This window comes from Diorhabda sublineata, chromosome 7 (assembly GCF_026230105.1).
Source record: "Diorhabda sublineata isolate icDioSubl1.1 chromosome 7, icDioSubl1.1, whole genome shotgun sequence".
Lineage (NCBI taxonomy): Eukaryota > Metazoa > Arthropoda > Insecta > Coleoptera > Chrysomelidae > Diorhabda > Diorhabda sublineata.
Genome location: NC_079480.1, coordinates 16,763,749 through 16,788,718, shown reverse-complemented (window position 1 = coordinate 16,788,718; position 24,970 = coordinate 16,763,749). Strand labels below are relative to the sequence as shown.

At 32.2% G+C, this 24,970-nt stretch overlaps 1 protein-coding gene across 1 annotated transcript in view; it reads right to left on the bottom strand.

Moving 5' to 3' along the window:
* Positions 1-24,970, bottom strand: part of LOC130446952 (uncharacterized) — a 78,925-nt gene that overhangs the window by 46,803 nt on the left and 7,152 nt on the right. Inside the window, exons 2-5 of the mRNA XM_056783511.1 lie at positions 17,211-17,313; positions 13,392-13,591; positions 8,143-8,360; positions 2,375-2,627 (exon numbers count right to left, since the gene is read on the bottom strand). Of these exons, the coding sequence (XP_056639489.1) occupies positions 2,375-2,627; positions 8,143-8,360; positions 13,392-13,591; positions 17,211-17,305 (766 nt within the window). The 5' untranslated portion in view covers positions 17,306-17,313. The remainder of the gene's footprint in view (positions 1-2,374; positions 2,628-8,142; positions 8,361-13,391; positions 13,592-17,210; positions 17,314-24,970) is intronic.

Below are 24,970 nucleotides of genomic sequence, written 5' to 3'. Positions count from 1 at the left end.
TGAGGTGATATTTGACAGGGCAGTGACCTGGTTACCTACCAACAGTTTCATATTGTTTTTAGACATCTCGAGAAGTTCCTCGGACTTCTCAGCTGATATGGTTACGAATCTTTTGAATTCTCTCATGCCTGGACTTTTTCTTTAATAAGAGTCCATCTGGTCTTGTAACCATCCACTCCTGTTAGAGACTCTCATTGAGATACATTGAGTGCCTTTCCTAGTAGTACAGACAGATTGCTTTTTTGATCTAAAAATCGCTCTATGAGCTACCTTCGAGCCATGTGTACATCAGAGGGATGCGTTTAGAGATTGCAGAAGATTGTTATTGACCCATGAATGGTGATCATCGATTAACACTTATAACGGGACGTCTATGTATTTGGTCCATTCATATGTCACTGCTTTTTAGCTTTATCGATTCTAGAAATCCTGTTAGATTCCCTGTCTATTTTTTTCACAACAACAAGAAGGTTTAGCAGCATCTCTAAGGCTGTAGTAGGACATCTTGTTAAGTCTCCTGTGATAACCAAACATATCAGCCTTTGATTCGGTCCACATAGTCGCAGTAATTTGGAAGTATACAGGATAACTTCTGAATACTTTACTTCAATGGAAAGTTTTAGGCCGTTTGTATCCTGTCAGAGATTATGCCATGATTCTTTTATCTTATCTTACTACTACCAGATCATTAGCATAACCTAGGACTGTGAATACAGCACTGCTAAGTCTAGTTAGAATTTTTTCACTACAAGTGACCAGAGTAAAGATGATAGGACTTCGCTTTGCAGACAGCTGTTCACTGAATTAATAGTGGAAGTGTGGTAGTGGTAGTGTGCTACACTGTGTGTAGCAACACCTCGGTTCATTTGAAACTAGGTTCTTCTAATGCACTTTTGATGGAATTATGTGAGATGAGATTAGTTAATGAATCGAAATTTTAGCACGAAATGTTCCAAAAATTTTGTAATCATGAATATACTATTTGAAGAGAATAAGAGAAATTCTTATTTTATGAATTTCTTCTTGAGTGTCAAGATGACATACATTATAAGTAAATGAATTCATTAAAATATTGTAATAAAAATTTATTCAAAGAAACAAAAATTACGGATTCAAATTAAAAACTACATACTCCAATTTGGACAATATCTCTATAAATAATTGTAAAGCAAATTACACTTGCAGTGAATATGCTACAGTAAATGAGATGCTAGTAGGTTTTCGTGGCAGAAGTTTTTTTAGGCAGTATATCAAGAGTATACCTCGTAAATATGGTACCAAGATTTTGTGCCTCTGTTATTCCAAAAATCATTATTTACTTAATACCTTCATAACATAGGAAAAGAGTCACAACAACAATATCTGCACCTACCCTCAACATTCTAAGACTAGCACGACCTATACTGCTCTCAAACCGAAACATTACTGCAGACAACTAGTTCCTATCTATCGAGCTGTTAAACAAACTGCTCGCAAATAGTTTGACTCATGTCGGCACTATCCGAAAAAAATAAGGGTGAAATAACCCACCAGTTTTTGTCAAATAGGTACCGAATAGAAAGGTCTTCAGAATTTGGATTTACAAGAAACCTAACCTGGTTTCATTCGCACCTAAAAAAATAGAAAAACCAGAGAAAATCGAATTATATAATTCAACTAAATCAAGAGTGGATTTACTTGATCAGAAATGCACTACTTATTCTTGTCAGCGTAGAATTCGTGCAATATCGTTAAGGAAGAATCTTCTAAATGACCACATGAAAAAAAAAGAAGAAAGGATATGACAGAATTTTCTAGAGAACTAAAAGCAATAATTTCTAAAGTACTAGGCGAAAATACCAATGAGAGTAGAACCCAGCAAAATACAAATATGGCCAGACCTGCACCAAAACAGAGAAGATGTAACTTCTGCCCAAGGACAAGAGATAGAAAAGTGAAGATAGTTTGCCAAAAATGCCAAGCAGCAGTTTGTAAAGACCATTCAATTGACAAAAAAATTTATTTGTTCATTTTTATTGTATTTTTTTGTTACGGGATGCAGTAAGAAAATTATACTGTTATGGTATCAAATTGGAATGCATCTTGGATATTTTGTTATTTTATTATTGGATCATTAATAATTAACTATATTTTTTCAAGTCAAATTTGCCATGGTGGTTACTGTTTAAGTTTATTTTTAAATTTAAGAAAGAATTCTAATTTTTTCTTATGAAATTGTTATTTTGAAAATATTGTTTTAAAATGAGGTGTTGAAACATCCCAGGATACCAATTTCGTGACTGTACCAGTTGAGGATCAAATCCAATTTTTTTACTTTTTGAGGTAAGTTGAAAAATAAATATATAATTTAAAAATTAAAATCTATAGCACTTACGACTGGGTTTTGATGGCTCAAAATAATCTCCTTGTGAAATTTGTTTGACTAGTCTCTTGAAATTACTACCATCAAAAGGCATTGCTCCGTAGACTAAAGTATACAGAAGTACTCCAAGAGACCAACAATCCACTTCAGGACCTTGATAGGGGGTTCCTTTAACTATTTCAGGGGAAGCGTAAAGAGGTGAACCGCAAAATGTATTTAGTAGCCTTTGATCGTCGAATACGTTTGATAAACCAAAATCTGCTATCTAAAATTATAAAACATTCAATTAAATACGTTCACAATAGACAAGTTACATATAAACCATTAATTTTGTTGCCTTTCAACATACTTTTGAAATTTTGGAAAAGAAAGAATATTTAGACATATAATGAATATTCCCAACAGTTCATATATTCCAAATATCATCAGAAGTGATCAGACACCATTCAATATACCAAAGCTTTTGATTTTATTTATTAGATCAACTTCGTAAAATGGAAATTTTCGCTATGTACAGGGTATACGACTAAGAGTTTAGTTTCAGTAAAAATATTTCCAGATGTTTACACCACGTCCATTTAAATCAGAAAGGGATCGCAACTTTTTTTATTGGAGCATCAAGTTCCTTTTTGCATTTTTGGAATATATGAGAAATTTCAATATAACTTTACACTTTACACCACTTTTGTGTAAATAAAGTGGAGTGAAAATTTTCCAGTTTTTTTTTTTGAATGATGACTCCTGAAGTCAAAAAAATTATGGATCCTTTTAGGCATGTTTCGAATAAAATTATATTGAAATAAATCATAAATTCTAAAAATACAATAGAAAATACAGTGTTTCATTTACAAAAATTTTGGTATAACATAGAAAGTTTTAAACGAAATATTAACTCAGCTTATCATGATAACTGTATTTCCGATCTAATTGTATAAAGGGTTTCTAAAAGTTTAAGACATGACATTAAAAGTTTAAATAATAATTTTACTGAATAAGAAATTAGACTAATATTTGATTTTCATACCTTTGACATGGTGTGTTCTGTAACCTTATATCAAGTTTTGAGACTTCTTCAGAAATATTTTTCCTATCGATGTAATTTTAAATAACACCAAAGTTTTATTCACAAAAAAATAAAATAATGTAGTATAAATGTATAGTTTTCTAATGTTAATTCATAATAATTGTTCAAAGTGGCTACCAATCCGAGAATGTATATATTGAGCCCACCCAAAAAAAAAATTCTTTGCAAAAATTGAAATAGTATTTTTTGTTATTTTTTTATGTTTATGAACTAAGCACATAAAAATAAGGTAGTGTGTCTGTGTGTTTATATTTGGAAATTACCCTGTCAAAGAGGCAAAAATTTCACCTGTTCAAATGTATATAGACTGTTTTTTTTATGACATATTATAATATGGTTATAATACTATATTCTATGCCATAACAAATTGACAAAATAGTAACAATTAGGGAGGAAATTATAATTTTCTCATAACTTCCTACAGTGATAATAGAAACAGCCTATTTAAAACTATAGAACAAATTAATTATTTTTAAAAAATGTTACGTATAAAAAATCTTTGGTGTCTTTTTTGTAACGTTATAACTATATTAAATATGACGCCTTGGATATATTTTTTAATGGTATATATTTTTTATATTGCACTTTAATTGGTTATAATTTCAAAAATATATGACTCATGCTTGATTTACCTATAACAAATTTGTGAATAAAATCATTTTGTTAAATTAGTACCAGTAGTAATATAAATATATTTAACTCAACAATGATCTCAGTTTTAGCATTTCTATATTATTTTGTGGTCAATCCAAAAAGTATAAATAGATAATACAATAAATAATATTTTCGATTATTTAACTTTTGGCTCTCCAATGTGAAACCAAGACCAGTCCTGGGTTAGTTGGTGTACTTATCGGTAAGGATGAGGCCATTGTATAAATAATAAATCTTTACACAATGATAAAAATGACAAAACGATTATAAGTAGGTATTTTAGTAGTAGTTGATAGGACAATTTTTTTCTTTATTAGAAAGAGTTTTTTTATTTATTGGTCTTATCCAAATTTTCGCATTGATCCGTAACTTTCAATACAAAGCCAATGAATATAATATTTATATTAAAATCAGATTATTTAAATATCTTTGGTACGTATATACTTATTTGTATATTTTTTATTTCTGGTTTTGTTACAATTATTTTGAATAGTCTTTTTTGTTTGATTTTAAAAACCCTTATTAAAGATAAGTATGAGAGTGTTTTTACCATTGTTGTGAGCAAACCAAGAAATTTGAATGATGTGTAGTTGTTTTTGAGAATGATACACAGGTATTGAATTATCTGAACACAATTCGGGAAAATTCTGTCATTCCGACGATGATATAAGATAAAATTAAGGAAATTCCAAATACAGGTACTACTAGTCGTTATTCCATTTATGCCTGTTATAGAAATAAAATAAACTCAAGTTTTTGAACATAAAAAAATACTTTACTATAACCATTACAATACATATGTATGTTAACATTGATGTTCCTGATCTGCAGCAAACATTTCAGTGAAAATATTAGTCAATCTAAAAGATTGCCTACTACTGCTGTACCATTCCGCTACAAAAATGATGAAGAAAGTGAATCGGATAGGGAAAATTTGGATGAACAAATAATCCAATTGAATGTTTTCTCACATCCACAAACATATTCAAATAGTGAGTTTATTGCCCCGATTCATTCCAGAAACATTGACATGTCAGATAGTTCTATCAGTAACCATGAAGATGAAGAGTGGTTGAAAGAGTTACAGAACCTTCCATCTTGTTCTATGGGAATTGGAGGTAGGAAGCAGTCATTGCAAGAAGAAAATGAACTGTTGAGAAAGGAACTAACCAATGCTAGGAAAAAGTTGTTGAAAATAGTGCTGTTTATTTCAGATGGCACAATGCTAAGGGTAATTTTTATGAAGAACGAGCGTACAAGTAACTAGATGGCATGCAAAATTGCCTCAAATGGTTTTAACATTGTCACTGTTCTACTATCCTATTCTGAAGATTCTAGATTACAGAAGCACGTTTTTTTTAACAGATATGTTTTTTAAGTTATCATTTATTTGTTAATGGATTTATTCATTAAAATTAGTTCCTGTATACAAGTGCTGGTGGTTTTATTTGGATGCTGGTTTTAAGTTTCAAGAAATATAACAATAAAATAAAATAGAAATCAACAGTAATATTTATTAATAAATAATAAAATTATTGATAAAAAATAATAATAATTTGATAATAAGTTTAATTTGGTTTAAAATATTTGTTAATTAACATTTGACGAAAGCTCCTTTTTATCTTCTTTGCTGCTATATCACGAATTCGTTTCAGCTGTAGTAAACTCACAGAATCACTCTCTGTTTGTTTTTCAAACCATTTGAGAGCTGTTTCCAGAGCCTGATGTGCTTGAGATGGTCCTACATCATTTTCCACATCTAGATTTTCTTCTGTTTCATCTTCTTGCATTTCCTGCTGTCCATTAATCTGCAATATGTTTTCTACGATTTCGTCATCCGACATAATCTGTAAGCCTTGATCATTATTGTCACAAGTGACCCACTCTTTGATATCATCATCATCACAATCCAGGCATATTTGTATCTTTAACATTAGCTCATTCATATCCTCCAAAATAAAATCATCCGTACTGGTTATTGAATTTTCATCCTCCCGATTAAGTATTCTGTTTCTAGCCTTGTTTACAGTTCTCCCTTCAATCAAATCACATGTAAAAACACTCCTTTAAATTCATTCCCTTAAAAATATGATAAAACGATTTCTAGATCATCTTCATCACAGATAACAACCTACGTAAAAGTTGTTTTTTATTAAGTCGTCTCGATAATACTTTGATCCATTGGTTGTAGCAAGAATGTTACATTAGGAGGTAAAAATTCTACTCTAAACTTTCCATTTTCTCTAACAATGGAACCGAAGGATGGGTTGGCGCATTATCCAGTAAAAGTAATACATTACCTTGTTTGCCAATTTCGTTTTTTTTTTTTACTTCTGGGATAAAAGTGTTGTCATACCAGTCAATGAATATTTCAGAGTTCATCCGTGCGCTTTTTTGATTTTTATAAATTAAGGGCACTATAATATTATTAAAACATCTGGGGTTTTTTTATTTTTCGATGAGGAGCAAAGGTATTTTATGGGACCCGGTAGCGTTAGCTCTTTGTTAGTTTTATATCCTGGAGCTGAATTCTCTCGCCTAGAAACTAAAGATTTTGAAGTTAATGATTTTCAGTTTAATCCACATTATAAACAAAATCCGACTCATAGTTATTTCCATCCAATTTCTTCTTAAAATCATCTTTAAAAAAGATGCACCTTGTATTTCCAATTCATGAACTATATGACGAGATTTAAATCTGTATAACCAGCGGTTAGTTGCGACAAACTATTCAACACCACCTAATTTTTTATTTAACTGTAATGCTTTTTCACAGAGTAAAGGGCCAGATATCGGTTGATCGTTTTTGTAAAATCCAACAATACAAAGCGACTTCTAAAAGTTCGTTTTTCGGTTTCTTCATCATTTTCCGATGTTTACTCCCGTCTTCGCTATCTAATTTGCAGGTGTAAAACAAAATTGAATCGGCATTCTTTTTAATATCGCTTATCGTGGATGTACACCATACTCATCACTCTAACTTACGACCGGTTTCTACTTTTTTTAATGAATCAATAATATTTATTTTGACTTTAAGCGATAACTCCACTCTCTTACGCTTTGACATTTTCAAATATTTAGACGCGACACGCACATCACAATTGCTAACTAATTAAAACAGTAACGAAACGCGTGGGACAGCGATCCGTGGGGCACGGGCGAGGTAATGCCAGTTCCGACTCGTTCGTGCTTGCATAAATTCGACTTTTAGTACATATGTTAAACATATTGTAACTCAATATTACTTAATTATTTAACTGGTCGCAATTGATAGTCCGAATAATCGCGAATCCGTATAACTGAGTGCCGAATAATCGCGAATCCGTATAACTGAGGGCGGATAATCGTGAATCCGTATAACTGACGGCCGGATAATTGCGAATTCGTCTAACTGAGTGCCGGATAATCGCGAACCCGTATAACTGAGGGTCAGATAATCGCGAATCCGTATAACTCTGAGGGCTGGATAATCGAGTTTTCTACTGAATGTAAATAAAAATGTTCTGTGTGATAATCCGATGTTTTTCGCGATCCGACCACACCCTTAGTCTCGAAGGTGATGGATTAGAGAGGTTCTACTGTATCTCAAATTATTTTGAAAGCATCTCAAGTTTATCATCACGTTTTCTAGAAATTTTTTCTATTCGTCTTTCAGGTACATCTTCTCCTATTGTTTATATTTGTCTAATGTCTAACTGCAGATGTTTTTTTGGGTCTGGTTTTCAACTGTAGACTTTTCGCATATTTTTTTAACATACTAGTTTTCTCTAGGTCTTTTGCTCCTCCTCGGATATTGTTATAGTTTTCTGTTGTGTATTTCGATATTGATAACACATTGAATTATTACTATAGTGGTAAACAGGCGTTTTAAACTTTCTGATAGTAGTTTTTGATATTTCACGCACAGTAGTACCAACTTTATACCTATTAATTTTACCTATCTTGGTTCAATTAGTGATAATTGACTAGAAGTACTAGTAGCTCTCGATACTAATAAATGTAATGGTAGTTCAAGACCAAAATATTTCAGAAATGTACTTACCTTTGCGTTGTTATATTCGTCAAGTAAAATATTTTCTAATTTGAGATCTCGATGACATATTTTGTGTTTATGGCAGTAATAACAAGCTGTGGCTATCTGCCTAAATATCCTCCTAGCTTCCTCTTCGTCAAGTACTTTACGTTCAGATAAATAATCATACAGTTCACCACCTGCAGCATATTCCATGACTAGAACCATCTTTTCTCTATTTTCAAACACTAAAAAACAAACAGAAATAATAATTAATGGCATATTGCTAATTTGAAAAGAAATACGAGGGTTGCTACTTAAGTTTTGAGATATGGCAATACTAATATAAATATGTCAAATCTGAAATTGACACCATAAAGTTTGACATTTTTAATGGTGAACATACTCAGAACGTGTTATCATACGAATGCTATTTGAGTTGTTTGCAGATACTTCATTCATGAATACCAATAAATGGTATTAAAACTGGAAAATTCTCTCTTTTTTAAAAAAATTCATATCTCCGTCAATTTTTGACGTGGAGAGCCGAAACTTCGCAGAATGATAGAAGAACATATGCGCTTTATGCATGCAAAACCCTGTAACTGTGCGATTATTAGTTTTGCCGTAACGGTTGTTTAAACAAATTAACGCGAAATTTTCCCGAGTCTCCTAGTGACACACGGATCGTTTAAATTCAATTATGAAAACGGATTTCGAAAGAATGCGACCTCAGCTACACAATGTATATTCTGATTTTTCCAAAAAAAAAGAAAAACTGTTTCAAATCCGACGTCAAAGATGACCGTTTTTCTTCGCGCGCCGCGAAATAGTCGAAGAGTGGGGGGAGCAGAGGCGGAGGAGAGCAGCGCATATATAGTAATAGCTGCGCGCTGCTCGCGGCACACGTATATTTGTAGTTATCTGAGTTCGCCCATTGATTTTTCGTAATAAAGATGTTGTTATTTTTTTGTTTAATGCATGCAGTTATAATTAACGTGTAAATGCGCAAATTCGATGGGTCATGGAGGTGAATGGGAATAATAAGCACAAACTGTTGTTTTAATGAACTTTACTGTATTTTTACTATTGTACATAGTTATTTATAAATTCGGAATCATACAAAAGATATATAACATTTATTTACATGCAGGTACATATATTATTTCGTCATATTCTAACTTAATAAATAATAACGCTAACATTACGACGCTTTTTCTTTATTACGAAAAATTAATGAGCGAACTCAGATAACAACAAATATACGTGTGCCGCGAGCAGCGCGCAGCTATTACTATATATGCGCTGCTCTCCTCCGCCTCTGCTCCCCCCACTCTTCGACTATTTCGCGGCGCGCGAAGAAAAACGGTCATCTTTGACGTCGGATTTGAAACAGTTTTTCTTTTTTTTTCGAAAAATCAGAATATACATTGTGTAGCTGAGGTCGCATTCTTTCGAAATCCGTTTTCAAAATTGAATTTAAACGATCCGTGTGTCACTAGGAGACTCGGGAAAATTTCGCGTTAATTTGTTTAAACAACCGTTACGGCAAAACTAATAATCGCACAGTTACAGGGTTTTGCATGCATAAAGCGCATATGTTCTTCTATCATTCTGCGAAGTTTCGGCTCTCCACGTCAAAAATTGACGGAGATATGAATTTTTAAAAAAAAGAGAGAATTTTCCAGTTTTTCCGGGTTTTCTCAGCTTCTAATCAAGCTACGAAGTCGCGCGACAGCTCATTTTCTTCGTTATCCAATTCTCTACAACTTTCGTATTACAACCATAACGATTCCTACAAATCTTTCGGATTTATAAATAAAAAACCAAAAAAAGTCCGAAAATTTACAGTTTTTTGTTAATAACAAACAAACGCGCGATTTTCTCTAGTTTAAAAGTATACTGTTTTGATGGGGGCAACTTACTCTATCGATTAGCACCACTCGCTACCTGTTAAGATTTGTGTCACAAAACCCTACATACAGGCTGCCCCGTTGCTTGGCCTATTTAACCATAAATTCTACACAAATATAGCAAATTTGTCAGAAAAAGTTTTGTAACTGCAGCGCGTTTGACTCGACATTTTCGTCTTTATAATCACTTTTTGCAATCTGAAACTATGAAACCCAACAGAATACTAGTTTTTTTTATGTTTATTATTCTGAATAATACAGTTCAGGTATTTTTTCGGCCATAAAATTTACCGATATCAACCGCCCCTTTATAAAATTAACCTACTTGCTGATGTAAACTGGGATAATTAAGCTATTGAAAAGTGGTATGTGTTAGGGCTTCATAAACTTTTTTTATATTATTAGACAGGCATTTTCATTTTAAAAATAAAGGTCCCGCCTGTGTTACGAAAATCTTGTCGGCCAGTGCTATTAAAATTCACTACTTTTGCCGTTAGAATGGGTATTGTGAGCGCTATCTCTGGTATATCAGTATAACTGTCAGAAATCTTTGATACTTTTTATAGTTCTTTAAGTAAGAACATCGTCTTTATTCTCACTACACTGTGCAATTTCATTGTCTTCATTCGCCCATGATCTAAAGAACGCCATATTTATATTTATTTAAAGAAATTTATGAATTTAATGAAACTCACCCCACTGCTTATCGCAGGAATATTTCGAAGAAATTGTATACATACGCTTCGGCCAATAGAATTGCATTTATATTTACGATTCGATGTTTTTATTGGTAAACAGTGGAGATGATGAGTCCACGTGGACTGACGGTTTGTTAGATGTTTACCGAATTTTATACGGGAAGTAAACATTATTTTTCATTTTGCAATTGATATTGGAAGAACTATAAGTTACTATACTAGCAGACATTTTACAAACATAAAAATGATTTCCAGCAATTCCGTTTGGTCGTTCTCATAACAATAAAATTTCCGAAATATCGTCAATCGGTACATTCAAATGAAATACACAATAAATTGATTCTAACTTTCCTTGTATATCGACAATCCTCAATTTATTGACTAAAAATTTTTTCGTACATGTGTCAGCTTCCAAAAAAAAACAATTTATGTTGCTCTAGTACATCTAACAACACTTAGGATTAACCCACGGATTTTTTTGTTCGGTCACTGAACTAAATTTATTTTTAAAATAGTCTGTGTCTAAATATTTAATCAGCGTTTTTGATAAGACATTAGAAAGCTTAGAATTTACTTCTCTTATTAAAATACTTAATCTACTCTATTTCTATAGAATTTCAAAATCAATATTTGGCCCTATCTCAAATTGAACTACTGACTTCAGCTAATTACGAAACAATACATGACTTTCTACAAAATAATTTATTATTTACTGGTAATTAATTAATTTATTATAACAAGACAGTTTCTACATTCCATTTACAGATGACGTAGTAGTATTTTATATAAATATTTTGTTGTTACAAAACAGTGCAACGGCCTAGCAGTTACGTCACTGACTTCCAATATCGAGGTTGCTGGATCAACTGGATATCTACTGGATATCATTTTTTTAATTTTTTGACAATTTTAACATAATGATTCGATGTTGTAGGGGTAAAGTCGTCTCTTTCTAACCTTGAGGGCATTGGATTAATTTCCAATGAAAATACAAAGATTTGAAAATTCTAATACGCCATTTTTTCTTAAATTTAAACGATTTTACATCTAAGAAGTGTATCATAAAGAAATTTCTTCCAATTAATGGAATAGGTTGTCACATCTTTCAATGACCAGCAATTGAATAAGAATATATTAATAAAAAAACTCAACTGATATGTGCATAAAAAATTGAATAATTTATTATTTAAAAAATTAAAAAAAAATCATTTAAACGTAAATTAAAAAGTAAAATATCCAAAACTTGAGTGCTAATTATGCTGGTGTGCAATGGCGTCAAAGTCAATAAAAAAGAGTTGAAAATAATTGAAAAATAGAAAATTGTCAAATATGACGAATACACTCATTTTTCTCAAAATCAAATTTTCTTGAAAAAAATTTAACAGTCGTAGTAGATGCGAAAAAAGAAAACTCGTATCGCCAGCAAGCAATTAGTTGTGTATAGTGAAACTTTTCTTGTTCATGGACGAGAAGGTTTCAACTATTTCTGCTGATATAGTCGAGAAGATTTCAACTATTCGGCTAATGTGGACGAGAAGATTTAACTATTTTTACTAATATGTTCAAACAGATGCCAACTTTTCTTGCTGATATGGATGAGGAGATTTCAACTATTTTTGCTAATATGACCGAAGAGATATTAACTTCTCATCATTACGGCTATCTTTAAATTTTTACACACCATTCACGCACAACACAATCACTCATGAAGTTTTCCCTATACACACGACTCAATCTCCGATAGACTCCTGCAGCAATATGGCCTTCAGTCTGTAGAAAACCAATTACACTTCGCAATTCAAACTTGGCGGGAGCATCAATAATGGCGGACATGTTTACGTGGTTATAGCACAACGCCTACTGACGCCTAAATGTCAACAATGGCGGAGAGAACTTCGCAGTCACCTACAGCGCATGTACGCTTGCTTCTGCCCGGGTAGCGCCTGCACGGAGCGATCGTAGGTTGAAAAAAAAACGGCCCTCGTACCTTTTATCTCATTATTTATACCAACAGAAATTAGGAAAAAATTTGTTACGTTATCAATTGAATAACTTTTTGATGATGATAAAACTTTTTTCCAACGATTCTTTCAAGTGTTTTGATACTATTTTCAAATTTTTAAAACGACATTTTATTATATAAAAACTTATTTGATAAACTCTCTTTAGTGGCGGTACGCGCATGTCGTTATTGTCGCGCGGAGGCATATTTTCAACCTCAAATTAAAATTATCATAAATAGATAAAGAAATTTTCTCCTTTTAACGAGTTTTTCGAAATTGCTTAAATATTGAGTTATTGCCGAAAAATGAAATACCTTTTTCATCTTATTTTCTTAATAACATGTACAATTTTCTACCTTGCATCAAAATCCTTCAAAAACATGAGTACCAATGAGCTATCACTTATATTTTTAGGACCTTTATCTCTATTTTCACGTTTTCGATCTTGTAAACTGGACTCAGATAGCATTGTATTATGATGAGCCCAAGCATTAAAAATTAAAAATATCAATAACAAGGTGAATGTTTTAAATTCCCATCAATCGTTTCAAAATCATCAATAAAATAATAAATACACATACATTTTTGAGAAACAAAGAAAAGCAACGATTAATTTTTTGGTGGCTTAAAACGAGATGGAATTGGAAAGAAATTGATACACTTACCTTCATATATATGTATGATATTGGGATGTTGAACTGAAGACATGATTTGGATTTCTCTTCTAATTCTAACCAAGTCAGCTTCAGTTTCTATTTTTGATTTCTTTATAGTTTTAATAGCAACCTCTTGACCTGTCTCTTTATTTATTCCTAGCTGTACTTTACCAAATGTCCCTTGGCCTAATTTCTTTATAATATCAAATCTACAAAAATACACTTTTTAAATTTATCATCGTAGTAATACACAGAAAGTATTAGAATTATTATTTCTACGGGGTGGAATGCAAAGGAATCATAAATCTTTATGAAAATAGTTTTAAATGAAATTTAAGCTAAAATAAGTAAGTATTGTTTTTTTTTGACAGCTTTTATTTAGTTTCACCAGTCCAACTTCCCGGTTTCCGAATAAGCTGAAATTTTGCACGCATTTATAAATCGGACGGCAAGTCAATATTATTATGCTATAAAGCTGATCTGATGATAGACCTGGAAGGTGTCCATAGGAACTCTGAGTTTGGGCTCGTTTGATTCGTCTTGGCCAATATTTTGATACTCTAGGGTAACCAAGTTCTGACGATGGAGCTGGAAGGTGGCCATAGAAACTCCGCAATTAAACGACGTAACCCCATCGGGCTCATTTGATTCGGTTTTGACGAGTATCTTGGTTGGCGTTAATATGCAACTTCAACAAATTTGAGAAAAAAAATTCGTTCCGTTTGTTATGAATGTGGATTATGTCTAATTGATTAGATGGATGACCTAATACCAAAGTGAGCACGTGCCGAGTGCTGAATGGTATGAGGATGTTCAAACATTTCATATCGCTAAAGTTGCGCCTTGGAGTACCAAGGCGAACCCTGTTGTACTGAAGAATTTATCTCTTTACAATGGAACTCTAGGGGGATGGACCGTTTTTGTTCTATACGCGTGGGAACAGCATGACCAAAAAAAATCTGCTACATATAGAAAACGACGTTTAGAGAAGGCGAAATTGAAGCGACAGGAGAAGATTGCTAACGAAAACGATGTCCACAAGCGGCAACGATTAGAAGTTAAACAATTGCTAAACACAGAGAAAACGAATCATTAGAACAACGCAAAAATAGGCAAGATAACGATAGAATCTATACAGAAGAGAGAGAAAAAAATTATCTACAAGAAGAACAGACTCGAAACGAAGAGAATGCTCCGGCAAGCAAGTCAGTTAACACAAACAGCAGAGGAACGCATTGTAACAGCATAAAATGAACGGTAGTAAAAGTAAAAAACTAACCAGATGAATTTCCAGCGAGGTAACGTTGAGTACTTTAATAACGTGATAAATACATTTTGCGAGAAAGTATGTAATATTTGCAAAGAGATATTATCACCATCAAGGGACCAAATTAGTGCTACTTCTCCTACTTTTATTTCACGAGAATTATGCGAGAATAAAGAAAAATTGATGCTGTGTTACCGATGTAGCAATTAGCAAACCTTCTAAGGCATATTGGAACCTGGGCCTATACCTCACGTCATACTCGCAATACGAATTTCGTGGTCAAACAGTCAAAATCTTTTCGAGGTTACCGAAAAACTGCCACATCGCAAAATATTGTTCAAAGCGCGGTCCAAAATAATCAGGACTTTGTACAAATTAATGACATTTCTCGAATTTTACAAGCCGAGTTAAGTCTTTAGCAGGTATTCGAATCGAAGAACTTGACTGCTCCAAGTTGATTTCGTACAAACGTTGTAATGTTGATGCAGTAAAAGAAATGGAGAAAATGAAAAACGTTACAAATAACTGACTAGTGTTTACATAACTAATTTGAACATTATTTTACCCTACTACAAATATGAAAAATAAGAGAAATAAGATAAATGTAACTTCGAATGGCTAAATTGAACGGATTAATAAGAAGCTGGTGACAAATTCAATCCAGATTTTAATGGTCATAATACCTCAGATCTGTACAGTTGAAGATATCAAATTTAATTTAATTTATCAACTCACAACACAAACAGAGTTTCGTTATATGTTTAATTGTACGGACCACAATAAGCTCCAATTATTTGCAGAATTTATATTTTCATTCTATATTTTTACCTGATGTTCCAGCCTTAATAAAAGGGCATAGACTGACCAATTAAATTTACTGGTGCAAAAAAATATCTAATTCATAGAAAAATTAAAGAACAAATGAATAAAGTGAAATCGGGTGTCTAAATGCAGTATCCTACATTTGAGAGAATAGGCTATAGAAAGTACTCTAATTGGATTAATAACTACAAAATTTAAAGGACAAAATCCCTTTTAAGATACTTTATTTTTAATATTATTCTGGCAGTTGGAATTTCCGTGATTTTTTTTAAAATTTATTTTAAAAGACTTGTAGGGTGTTGCATTTAAATTCTTGAAATGTACATATTATACCAATCTTATAATAATTAGTGTATAACTATTATATCTGGAACCAAAGTTGTCAAAAATAAATAGTTTAACTTGAAATGCCTTTTTTATATCCTATCCACTACATTCTTCGACAAAAAGGGAAGAGAGCATTATTTGTAGTTGGAGAATATGTAATCCATTCAACTATCTCATCTCTATCAATTTAAATGAAACACCATATCATTAATCAATATGGTTATTAAGTAATTATATAAAAGGTGTTTCATTTTAATAATTCCTTTGAGTACCGCAGTAGTGTGGCAGTAATCAAAAAGATTCACCAGGGAGACTCCTTAAGCCCCTTGCTTTTCAATATAATTATGGACGAAATAATCAAGAAAGTAAGAAAGCTAAGGGGCTACCAGATGGGGGACCGAAATATTACAATATTATGTTACGCTGATGATGCTGTTCTAGTCGCAAAAAATGAGAATGATCTTCAAAGGCTTTTATATGTGTTTAACTGCACAGCTAAATATTTCAATATAATAATATCTGGGTCCAAAACAAAGTGTATGACCACATCCAAAACTCCGATAAGATGTAGACGATCAGATAATTCACCAAGTAATGAAATTCAAATACCTAGGAATCGAGATTTCAGGATTTGAAGACGTAGAAAACGAAATAAGAGAGCAAACAACTAAAGCCTTAAGAATAGCAGCATGTTTGAACGAAACCATATGGCGAAATAAACATATCGGAATAGAAGCCAATTCCCATAATGACCCACACCGCAGAGACACGGCCAAAAATGGCGAAAACCAAAAGAATGATGGAAACAGCAGAGATGAAAGAGCTACGCAGGATAGGCGGAAAAAACCCTACTGGACGGGGAAAGAAGTGAGTACATCAGAAGATTGTGTAAAATAGATGACGGGTTCTATCAAGAAAGAAAAATTGGAATGAGCACAAAGTCGTATGGATAACAATAGACTGGTCAAGATAGAGCGCGATAAATACCCATTGGGCCGAAGGAGTACCGGGCGACTCAGAAAAAGTTGGAGCGACATCCTTGAATCAGGATAGGAGGCAAAGATGTCGAAGATAAAACAAGCGACTACGCCTAACACACGGAAGAATAATAAGAATGTTTTAATAATGAAGGTATGAGATAAATCTTGTTTTAAAACAGAGGTATATTTTGAATATACCGGCAAATCCAAATTAGTAATGACTCCGCTCGCAGTAGCGCTAAAAACGAAATTTACGCAACAAGTTGCCTATCTACCTTTATATCTTTTATCTATGGACTAAATAACCCGCACAAATGACGATGCCAACGCTGACTCCACCCGCCCCGCTGCTCAATGGTTACTGAGAAATTCGAAATTCAAATAATGATTCTGCCACCGAACACCCGTTATTATCAAAAATAATGATATTACCTTTGCCTGAGTTTCTTTTTGTGATTATGTTGTTTCACTGTTCCTGTGTTTTCTATACCCCCCATAATGTTATTTATTCCTTCTCCTACAACCATTTTGGAATCTGAAAAAAAAACGATTCCTTACTATTTTTGATAATTCCAAGAGTAATCAGTAATATTTCATTGATTCCATTCCATTTAAGTTCCTTAAAAAAATGTTTAAAACCCAAAATGAAAAGGTTACAGGTTAAACAAACTCTCAGAAATAAACTTAAACTTAAATTTAAATTATTTTAATATTTTTTTATTCATATTTACATATACAAACATATGAGAAAAAGACTTCCTTTGTTGGATAATGACTATCTTCTCTTATTCTTGTCCCTTACTGACCCAGGTATTAATCAACTTTAAAAATATCAATTCCTTGGTACCTAATTCTTCTTCTTCTAGTACCATACCCTTTGCAGCGTGTAGGTGTTCTCTTGTTCAAAAGTTCTAATCTATTATCTAAAGGCACGCCTCTTCTGAACGACGAAAAATTTGTTGCCACACCAGTCTCTTATATTCTGTAACCAGGAATGTTGTTTATACCCTGGACCTCTCCTTACGTCGATCCTTCCAGTTAGTATGAGCTTGAGAGTAGAATATCTCGGTCCTCGCAGGATGTGTCCCAAATAAGATACGTTTCTTTGTTTAATTACCACGATCAGCTCTCTTTCCACACCCGCTCTCCTCAGTACTTCATTCGGCATGTGCTCGGTCCATGGGATCCGCAGAAGTCTGCGCAACAACCACGTTTCCATTGCTTCTATTCTGTTTAAGGATCTCACTTTCAGGGACCACGTCTCCACACCATACAAAAGGATTGGTCAAATATAACATTTTATCACCCTCAATCTAAGGCTTCTCGGCCGATTAGGAACTTATCTCACATTGTAAAAGCAATTGCAATTGTTATCCGAGTTTTAACTTCTTCGTCGCAATCCCATTTCATTCATTTAACATTCATCCAAGGTATTTAAAGTTATTGAATCTCTCTATGTTATTTCCATTGACAAGTACCTAATAGAGATATTAAAAGATTCAATAGTTTATTTTTATTAACAAGAGAGTAATAAAACCTATTTTCTAATGCAAAACTTAGTACCGTCATTTTAAATATTATTACAGACTAATCTAAATATTTCCTTAAGCTTACATTTACCTAAGCAAATACAAGTTTTCCGTCTTTTATTAGTCTTTTATAAAGTAGAATAAGCTGTAAAGAACAATAGAAAAATGTTTTTAAAGGCCAAAAACTATATGTATTAAAGATCATATACCCGTATCATAAGATTGTTTTTCAATAAGTAGGTATAGTTCTTCAAATATTAATTGCAGATTATAAAAATTGGTTCGAAACTCTTGCCGACAATTTTGTTTGATCTACCATAGGCGTAGATACCTCATTTTATGAAGTTATTACTTTATAAATACTTTTTAAAATATGTATATCTTATGCGAGAAAGTATTAGTTAAAAGGAAATCGAATCATTATAAATTGGACGGATATTTTGAAAAATTCATTAATTGTAGTCCTACTTGGGACATGGAAAAAAATCATTATTATAGTTCGTTATCTTGTTTCAACTGAATATTAAATTATAAAACGTAAATAGACGAGTAAAATGTACCGGCCTGTAAGGGCGTTTGGTTTAAACAGGGTACCAGGCGTGAATTGAGCCCTTTTGTACCCTATTCGTTTTTTTTTTCTGGAAAACGAAATTTCATAGCAAAAACCGTAAAAGAAATTGAATTCATTGCAAATAAAACAGAAGAAAAAAACATTTCAATTCCAAAGTATCTTTATAAATAATCATAATAGTCATAATCGTCGGAACTAGAGTCATCATTTGATTGAATTATGAAGAGTTGTAAAGAGGGTGATACCACATACTCATCTTCTTTGATAACATGTTCAACACAGTTTTTTCTAAGCTCTTTGCAGTTTGCTGCTAGAACTTTTTTTACTAGTTCTACAAGCTCATTACTCAGTTCTGGAGACTGATTATATTTTCGTAATTCTGATTTTACGTTTGCCCATATTGACTCTATAGGGTTAAATATGTAATAGGGAGGAGGTAGGATGCGTTGCCCATAACGATTATTGACTGTTCATTAAACCACTTTACAAATAATTCTGCTTTCATATCTTCATGATAATCAACTGCACAGTTTTTAATTTTTTAGTAAATTTTAATAATATAATACGTTTCCCTTTAGAACATCGCCCATTCAAACAGCAATTTTTACTATTGTCAACCCAACCGAAATTTACTAAATCGTGTCTATTAGAACTTCGGTAGTCTTTTATTTGACGCAATTCATCTTGTCACCATCGAAAGATCCTTGACGATTCGGTTATTGCCATCCGTTTATTCAGTTTCTTGTGTTTAAAATCACATGCTGACAAAACTTGACGTAATGTTTCTTAACTGGTATAATAAATTGTATTCTGAATAATCTGCTACTTTTTGCTATATTACTTGTCTTCATTAGCCCATGTTCTAAAGAACGATCTCTATTTATTTAAAGAAATTTATGAATTAAATGAATCGTACCAAAGAAATTGTGAATATATGCCTTCCGACAGCTTCGGCCAATAGAAATCCATTTATGTTTACGATTCCACGTTTTCATTGGTAAACAGTGGAGAGATGAGTCCACGTGGACTGACGGTTTGTTAGATGTTTACCGAATTTTATACGGGGAGTAAACATTATTTTTCATTTCTTAATTTAGTATGAATATGGATTGTTTCTCGCATAACTCTCTTCGGTCATTTATATTGGAAGAACTATAAATTCTTTGGTGTATGATTTTCAAGAATGTTTTTGAGGTATGACTTATCAGCCTTCGATGTACAGGTTTTTTCAAATAATAATTGGACAGTGATTATAGTCTATAAAAATGGGTCATCAAATGCGATTTTTGTGTAAACTCCTGAATTTTTAATATAAGTTACATTTTCAATAAAAAAAGGTAGAAGTTGGGAAAAATCATTCAAATTAAAGTTGTAATTTTTTTTATTCTACACAAAAACTGTCATTCGATGTTTTTCGCTATTAATGATATTTACAAAAGTTAAGATGTTTAGAGCTGTTTAGAGTTACTAATTATATATTTAAAAAATTATAACTCTAAAAAGTGTTTAAAAAATTATTTTCAGACAAATTTATTCAATTGTTTATAATAAAGAGTTTGCTCAATAAAACTTTTTGACTATTTTATGAATTATGCAATAAAAAGAAAATTTCCATCAAGTAACATTTCAAATTCATAATTTTTTAAACAAATTCGATATTTTTTTAGAAAAATTGCCATTTTTATCGATTTTTTTAAAGCTGTAACTATTATCTATAAACATCATTAATGGAGTGTGACTTCAAACGAACATTTTTGTGTAAAGTTGAAAAAGCTACAACTTTGATTTGAAGTTGTGTTTTTCAAAAATATACGAAAAAAAGGCAAAGCATTTTCATTTTTTATATTCATTTATTTAAAAAAACTAATAAAATTTGACTTTGTTAGCCTCGTCGAGATCTTTTATTAAGTTATCAAAGTCAACATTTTCGGCAATTTCATTCTCGATAGACAAAGTTGCTGGAAAATAGAAGAATGTCAAAATTTAATATGGATTCAATTCAACCTTTGATAATTTTTGAAGGATTGATTATATCAAAAAATTGTTAAGAAGCTTTTGTGAGTATAGCTGCTTTTTTGTAGAGCGTTAAATTTTTTACAAGAATACATCTTGACAATTCCAAAATCTCGTGCCCATCGTGTGTTGCAAAATTTCAAATTCCAAAAGAACGTTGTTCATAGAAATAGGAAATAAAAATTTGGGATTGGGTACCTCTTAAAATTAATTTAAAGAGCTCTAATTTGAAAGGTATTTTTCCAATAACATTTTTTTAAACAGTCTTGTGTTTATCTCTAGTTGCGGATTCCCGTCCTTCCTGCCCAGCTCTCTTTTCGAAAGTTTATGTTAAAAAAAAATAGATAATGTGTTACTGAATAATAGAATATGCCCCTTAAAATGAGCTGCATACAGTACAGCGATTGGATAATACGTTCCATTCTATTGTTGCTAAAATAACGAACTGTTCGCGGAGTTTTGGAAATTTTCGTTCGAATATCTCGCCAACCGCGCCCCTTTAAGCCTGGTGCTCTGGGCGATCGCCCTACCGCGCACTATCCCATCGCCGCTTCTGATTCTTAGTTAGAAAATATCTAGTGCCTCATTAAATATGATGACAATATACAAGGTTTAGGCTAGATTACATAGATTGATAGTATGTATTTTTATTTTTAGAATGTGACTATTACTGGCACCTGTTGACATTTGGATTTATGTGATTTTCAAAATATTATGACTTTGAGAAAATTGCAAATATTCTTAACATGAAAACCATTAAAAGCATAGCCTAACTTTAAAAAACCTCAAGGTAATTTCAATTCACATAAAATCAAAAGTAAATCGTAGACGGGTTTTTGTAAAGTGAAGAAACAAATATACAAAACAGTCGATTAGAATCCATTCATTTGAAAAAAGTACATCCATAAAAGGAAGATACATTCTCATACCTAAGAAGAAATTCAAGGATGTATTGATATCTAGTTAGCTTTTACATTATCATAGCAATGAACAATAACTTATTAGAAGTGTCAATGTAAAGTTTGACGTCAAAAAAGTAAACCTGAGTTACGCAATAAATTAAAAGAAAAAAGATGTCCACCGAAATTGTGAAAATCGAAAAATTGGAGTATCGAGCCATCATCAAGTACCTGAATTTGAAAGGGTTAAGAGGTAAGCAGCTTTACGAAGATACGCTTAATATCCTTTGTGATCAATGTCCTTCTCATGCGACCGCGAAAAACTGGACTGCAAGCTTCAAAAGGGGTTAATTTTCCATTGAAAATGATGAACGATCGGGAAGGCCAGTTTCTATGTCAGTCCCCGAAAATATCGATGCAGCTCATGACTTGATTTTATCAGACCGTCGAATTGGGCTAAAACGGATATCTGAAGCACTGAATATTTCATACGAAAAATTCAGTATCATATAGTTCACGTCAATTTGGACATGAGAAAAATTGCTACAAAATGGATCCCCAAATGTTTGAATGTTGACGAAAAGCGTGAAAGGGTAGAAGTATCGCGTTCGATCTGTGCTTGATTTGAAAACGATGTAGACTCCTTAATCCGAATTGTTATTATGCATGAGACTTGGGTACATGGTTCTGGTTCACCAAGACCTAAGAAGTTTCGTGTCCAAAAATCTGCTGGAGAAGTTCTTGCTTCAGTTTTTGAGGATTACCATGGAGTAATCATGATTGATTTTTTGGATAAGGGTAGAACAATAACTGGAGATTACTATTCGACATTACTGACCACTCTATGGGCAAAAATTAAAGAGAAAAGACGGGGAAAGCTATCTGCACACAAAACTCATGTTGTCATGCAAAAAATTCGTGATTCAGGGTTTGAATTACTAGAACATCCCCTTATTCGCCAGATTTGGCTCCGTCCGACTATCATCTCTTTCCTCAACTGAAAAAAAGTTCAAAAGGTCGTAAATTTTCTTCCAACGAGGAGGTAATAAAAGCTGTGGAAGTCTGGTTTGCAGAGCAAGAAGAAACATTTTTTTAAAGGTCTAGAGACGTTGCAGGTTCGCTATAATAAATGTATCCAATTAAGAGGAGAATATGTTGAGTAATAAAATATTTTGACATTGAACTTTTGTTTGGTTCTATAGTAGGCTAAGAATTTTTCATTATATCCTCGTATAAGTAAATAACAAAATAGAAATATGTCAGGAAAGAAATGTTAATGTCATTGGCAAAGTACCTTTTTACGAAAATAATTTTCTCACTTCAAACCCAATTTTTTTCAAAAATAAGTGTTTTAAACGGGTCAAATGCTCAGAGCACCCGAATAAAGCGAATTTTAAAGTGGCAACGACTTTTTTTCAAATGGGGTGAAAGAGAGGGCGAGATTATCACTATTTTTTGAAATAGAAATAAGGTTTTTTTAAAGACTTTCTATTCTATTCTAAATTTCTATAAGATTTCCACAAAAAATGCATTGGTTTTCGGTTATTTTACGTAGAAACTTCCCATTTTGGCGTTTGAATATACCAATCAACTTTCAATAAGCAATAATTCCGTTTGTATTGGGTCTGCATAAATAGTAAATACACGATTTTCTTTGTTTTCTTATAAGTCTCTTATTGGTCTTATTGGTCTCTACGTGTTTTTCGATTAAGTGCATATTTTTCCACTTATTCGCGAAAAACAATCTGAAAACCGACAAATAAGTCGAAAAGTATTGACTTTCAAAAAAAACTTTATACAACAAAAGTTGCTTAGAATTAGTCAATTTATCGATCTCCGTACTTATTTTCAATCAAAAATTTTTCATCCCCGAAAAAGGGTGTAGAAAGAAAGTAGAACGTAAATGCGAATTTTTATACAATTCGGTACTGTATGAGTTTACTCTTGTTTATCGTCATTGATTGAACTACTTGAATTCTTCGATTTCCTTCATTGTTATTAGTTCTTCTCTTTCATTAAACTCTGTAAATATTATTTCTTCTTCTCTATCTTTCTGTGTATATTGATGATTGTTTGGTAATTTATGGAAATACTCTTTCTAACGTGGCATTATTTCCTGGTCATCTGATATTACTTCGTTGTTTTTTCTATTTACTTGTTTTGTATCAAAAGGTTTGTTTTTCTCAGCCTTTTTTGTTTCATAACATAACTTTTGTATATTCCTCCATTTTCCGTCCAAATTCCTCCATTGACAATTTTTTAACCTGTTTGACCAGCTTTAATGCTTCGTTTCAATTTTCTTTATTGTTATCTTTAATTACATATTTTTATCCGTTGTATATTACATTTCCACTAGTAGTACTTTCTTGCTCAATTTTCTCACCTTGTTTATTTTTCATACACTGTTCACAAAATCTTCTACTTCTTCTTTTAATAGGTTTTGGTTTTTTGTATAAAGTTCCAATTTTGCATCACGGCATGATTTCTTCTTTTTGTAGATTATCTACTCTATTCTTTTTTCGGTTTTTATTATTTGTTGTTTTATGCAATATTTTTTATTCAGTTTATTTTCTTGTCTTAGTTCTGTTATTGCTTTCCTTTTTTCTCTGTTCTTCCCACAGTTCTTTCGCCATTATTGATAAAGTTTATATCATTTCAATTAAACGTAGAAACTTCCCATTTTGGCGTTTGAATATACCAATCAACTTTCAACAAGAAATAATTCCGTTTGTAGCGGGTCTGCATAAATTGTATATACACATTTTTTTTATTTTTATAAGCTACAATTTTGGTCTGTACTGGTTTTTCGATTAAGTGCATATTTTTCCACTTATTCGCGAAAAACAATCTAAAAACTTGTTTTTTGCATTAAAACCGACAATTTCACTCGTGAATAAGTCGAAAAATATTGACTTTCCTCCATTGACAATTTTTTAGCCTTTCGGTACATATTGTCCGTTGTGTTTTACATTTCCACTATCTTGCTCAATTTTCTCACTTTGTTTATTTTTCACACTCTGTTCATAAAATCTTCTACTCCTTTTATTAGGTTTTAGTTTTTTGTATAAAGTTGCAATCTTGCATCACGGCATTATTTTTTCTTTTTCTACATTATCTACTCTTTTTTCGATTTTTATTATTTGTTGTTTTAACGCAATATTTTTTCTACTCTAGTTCTGT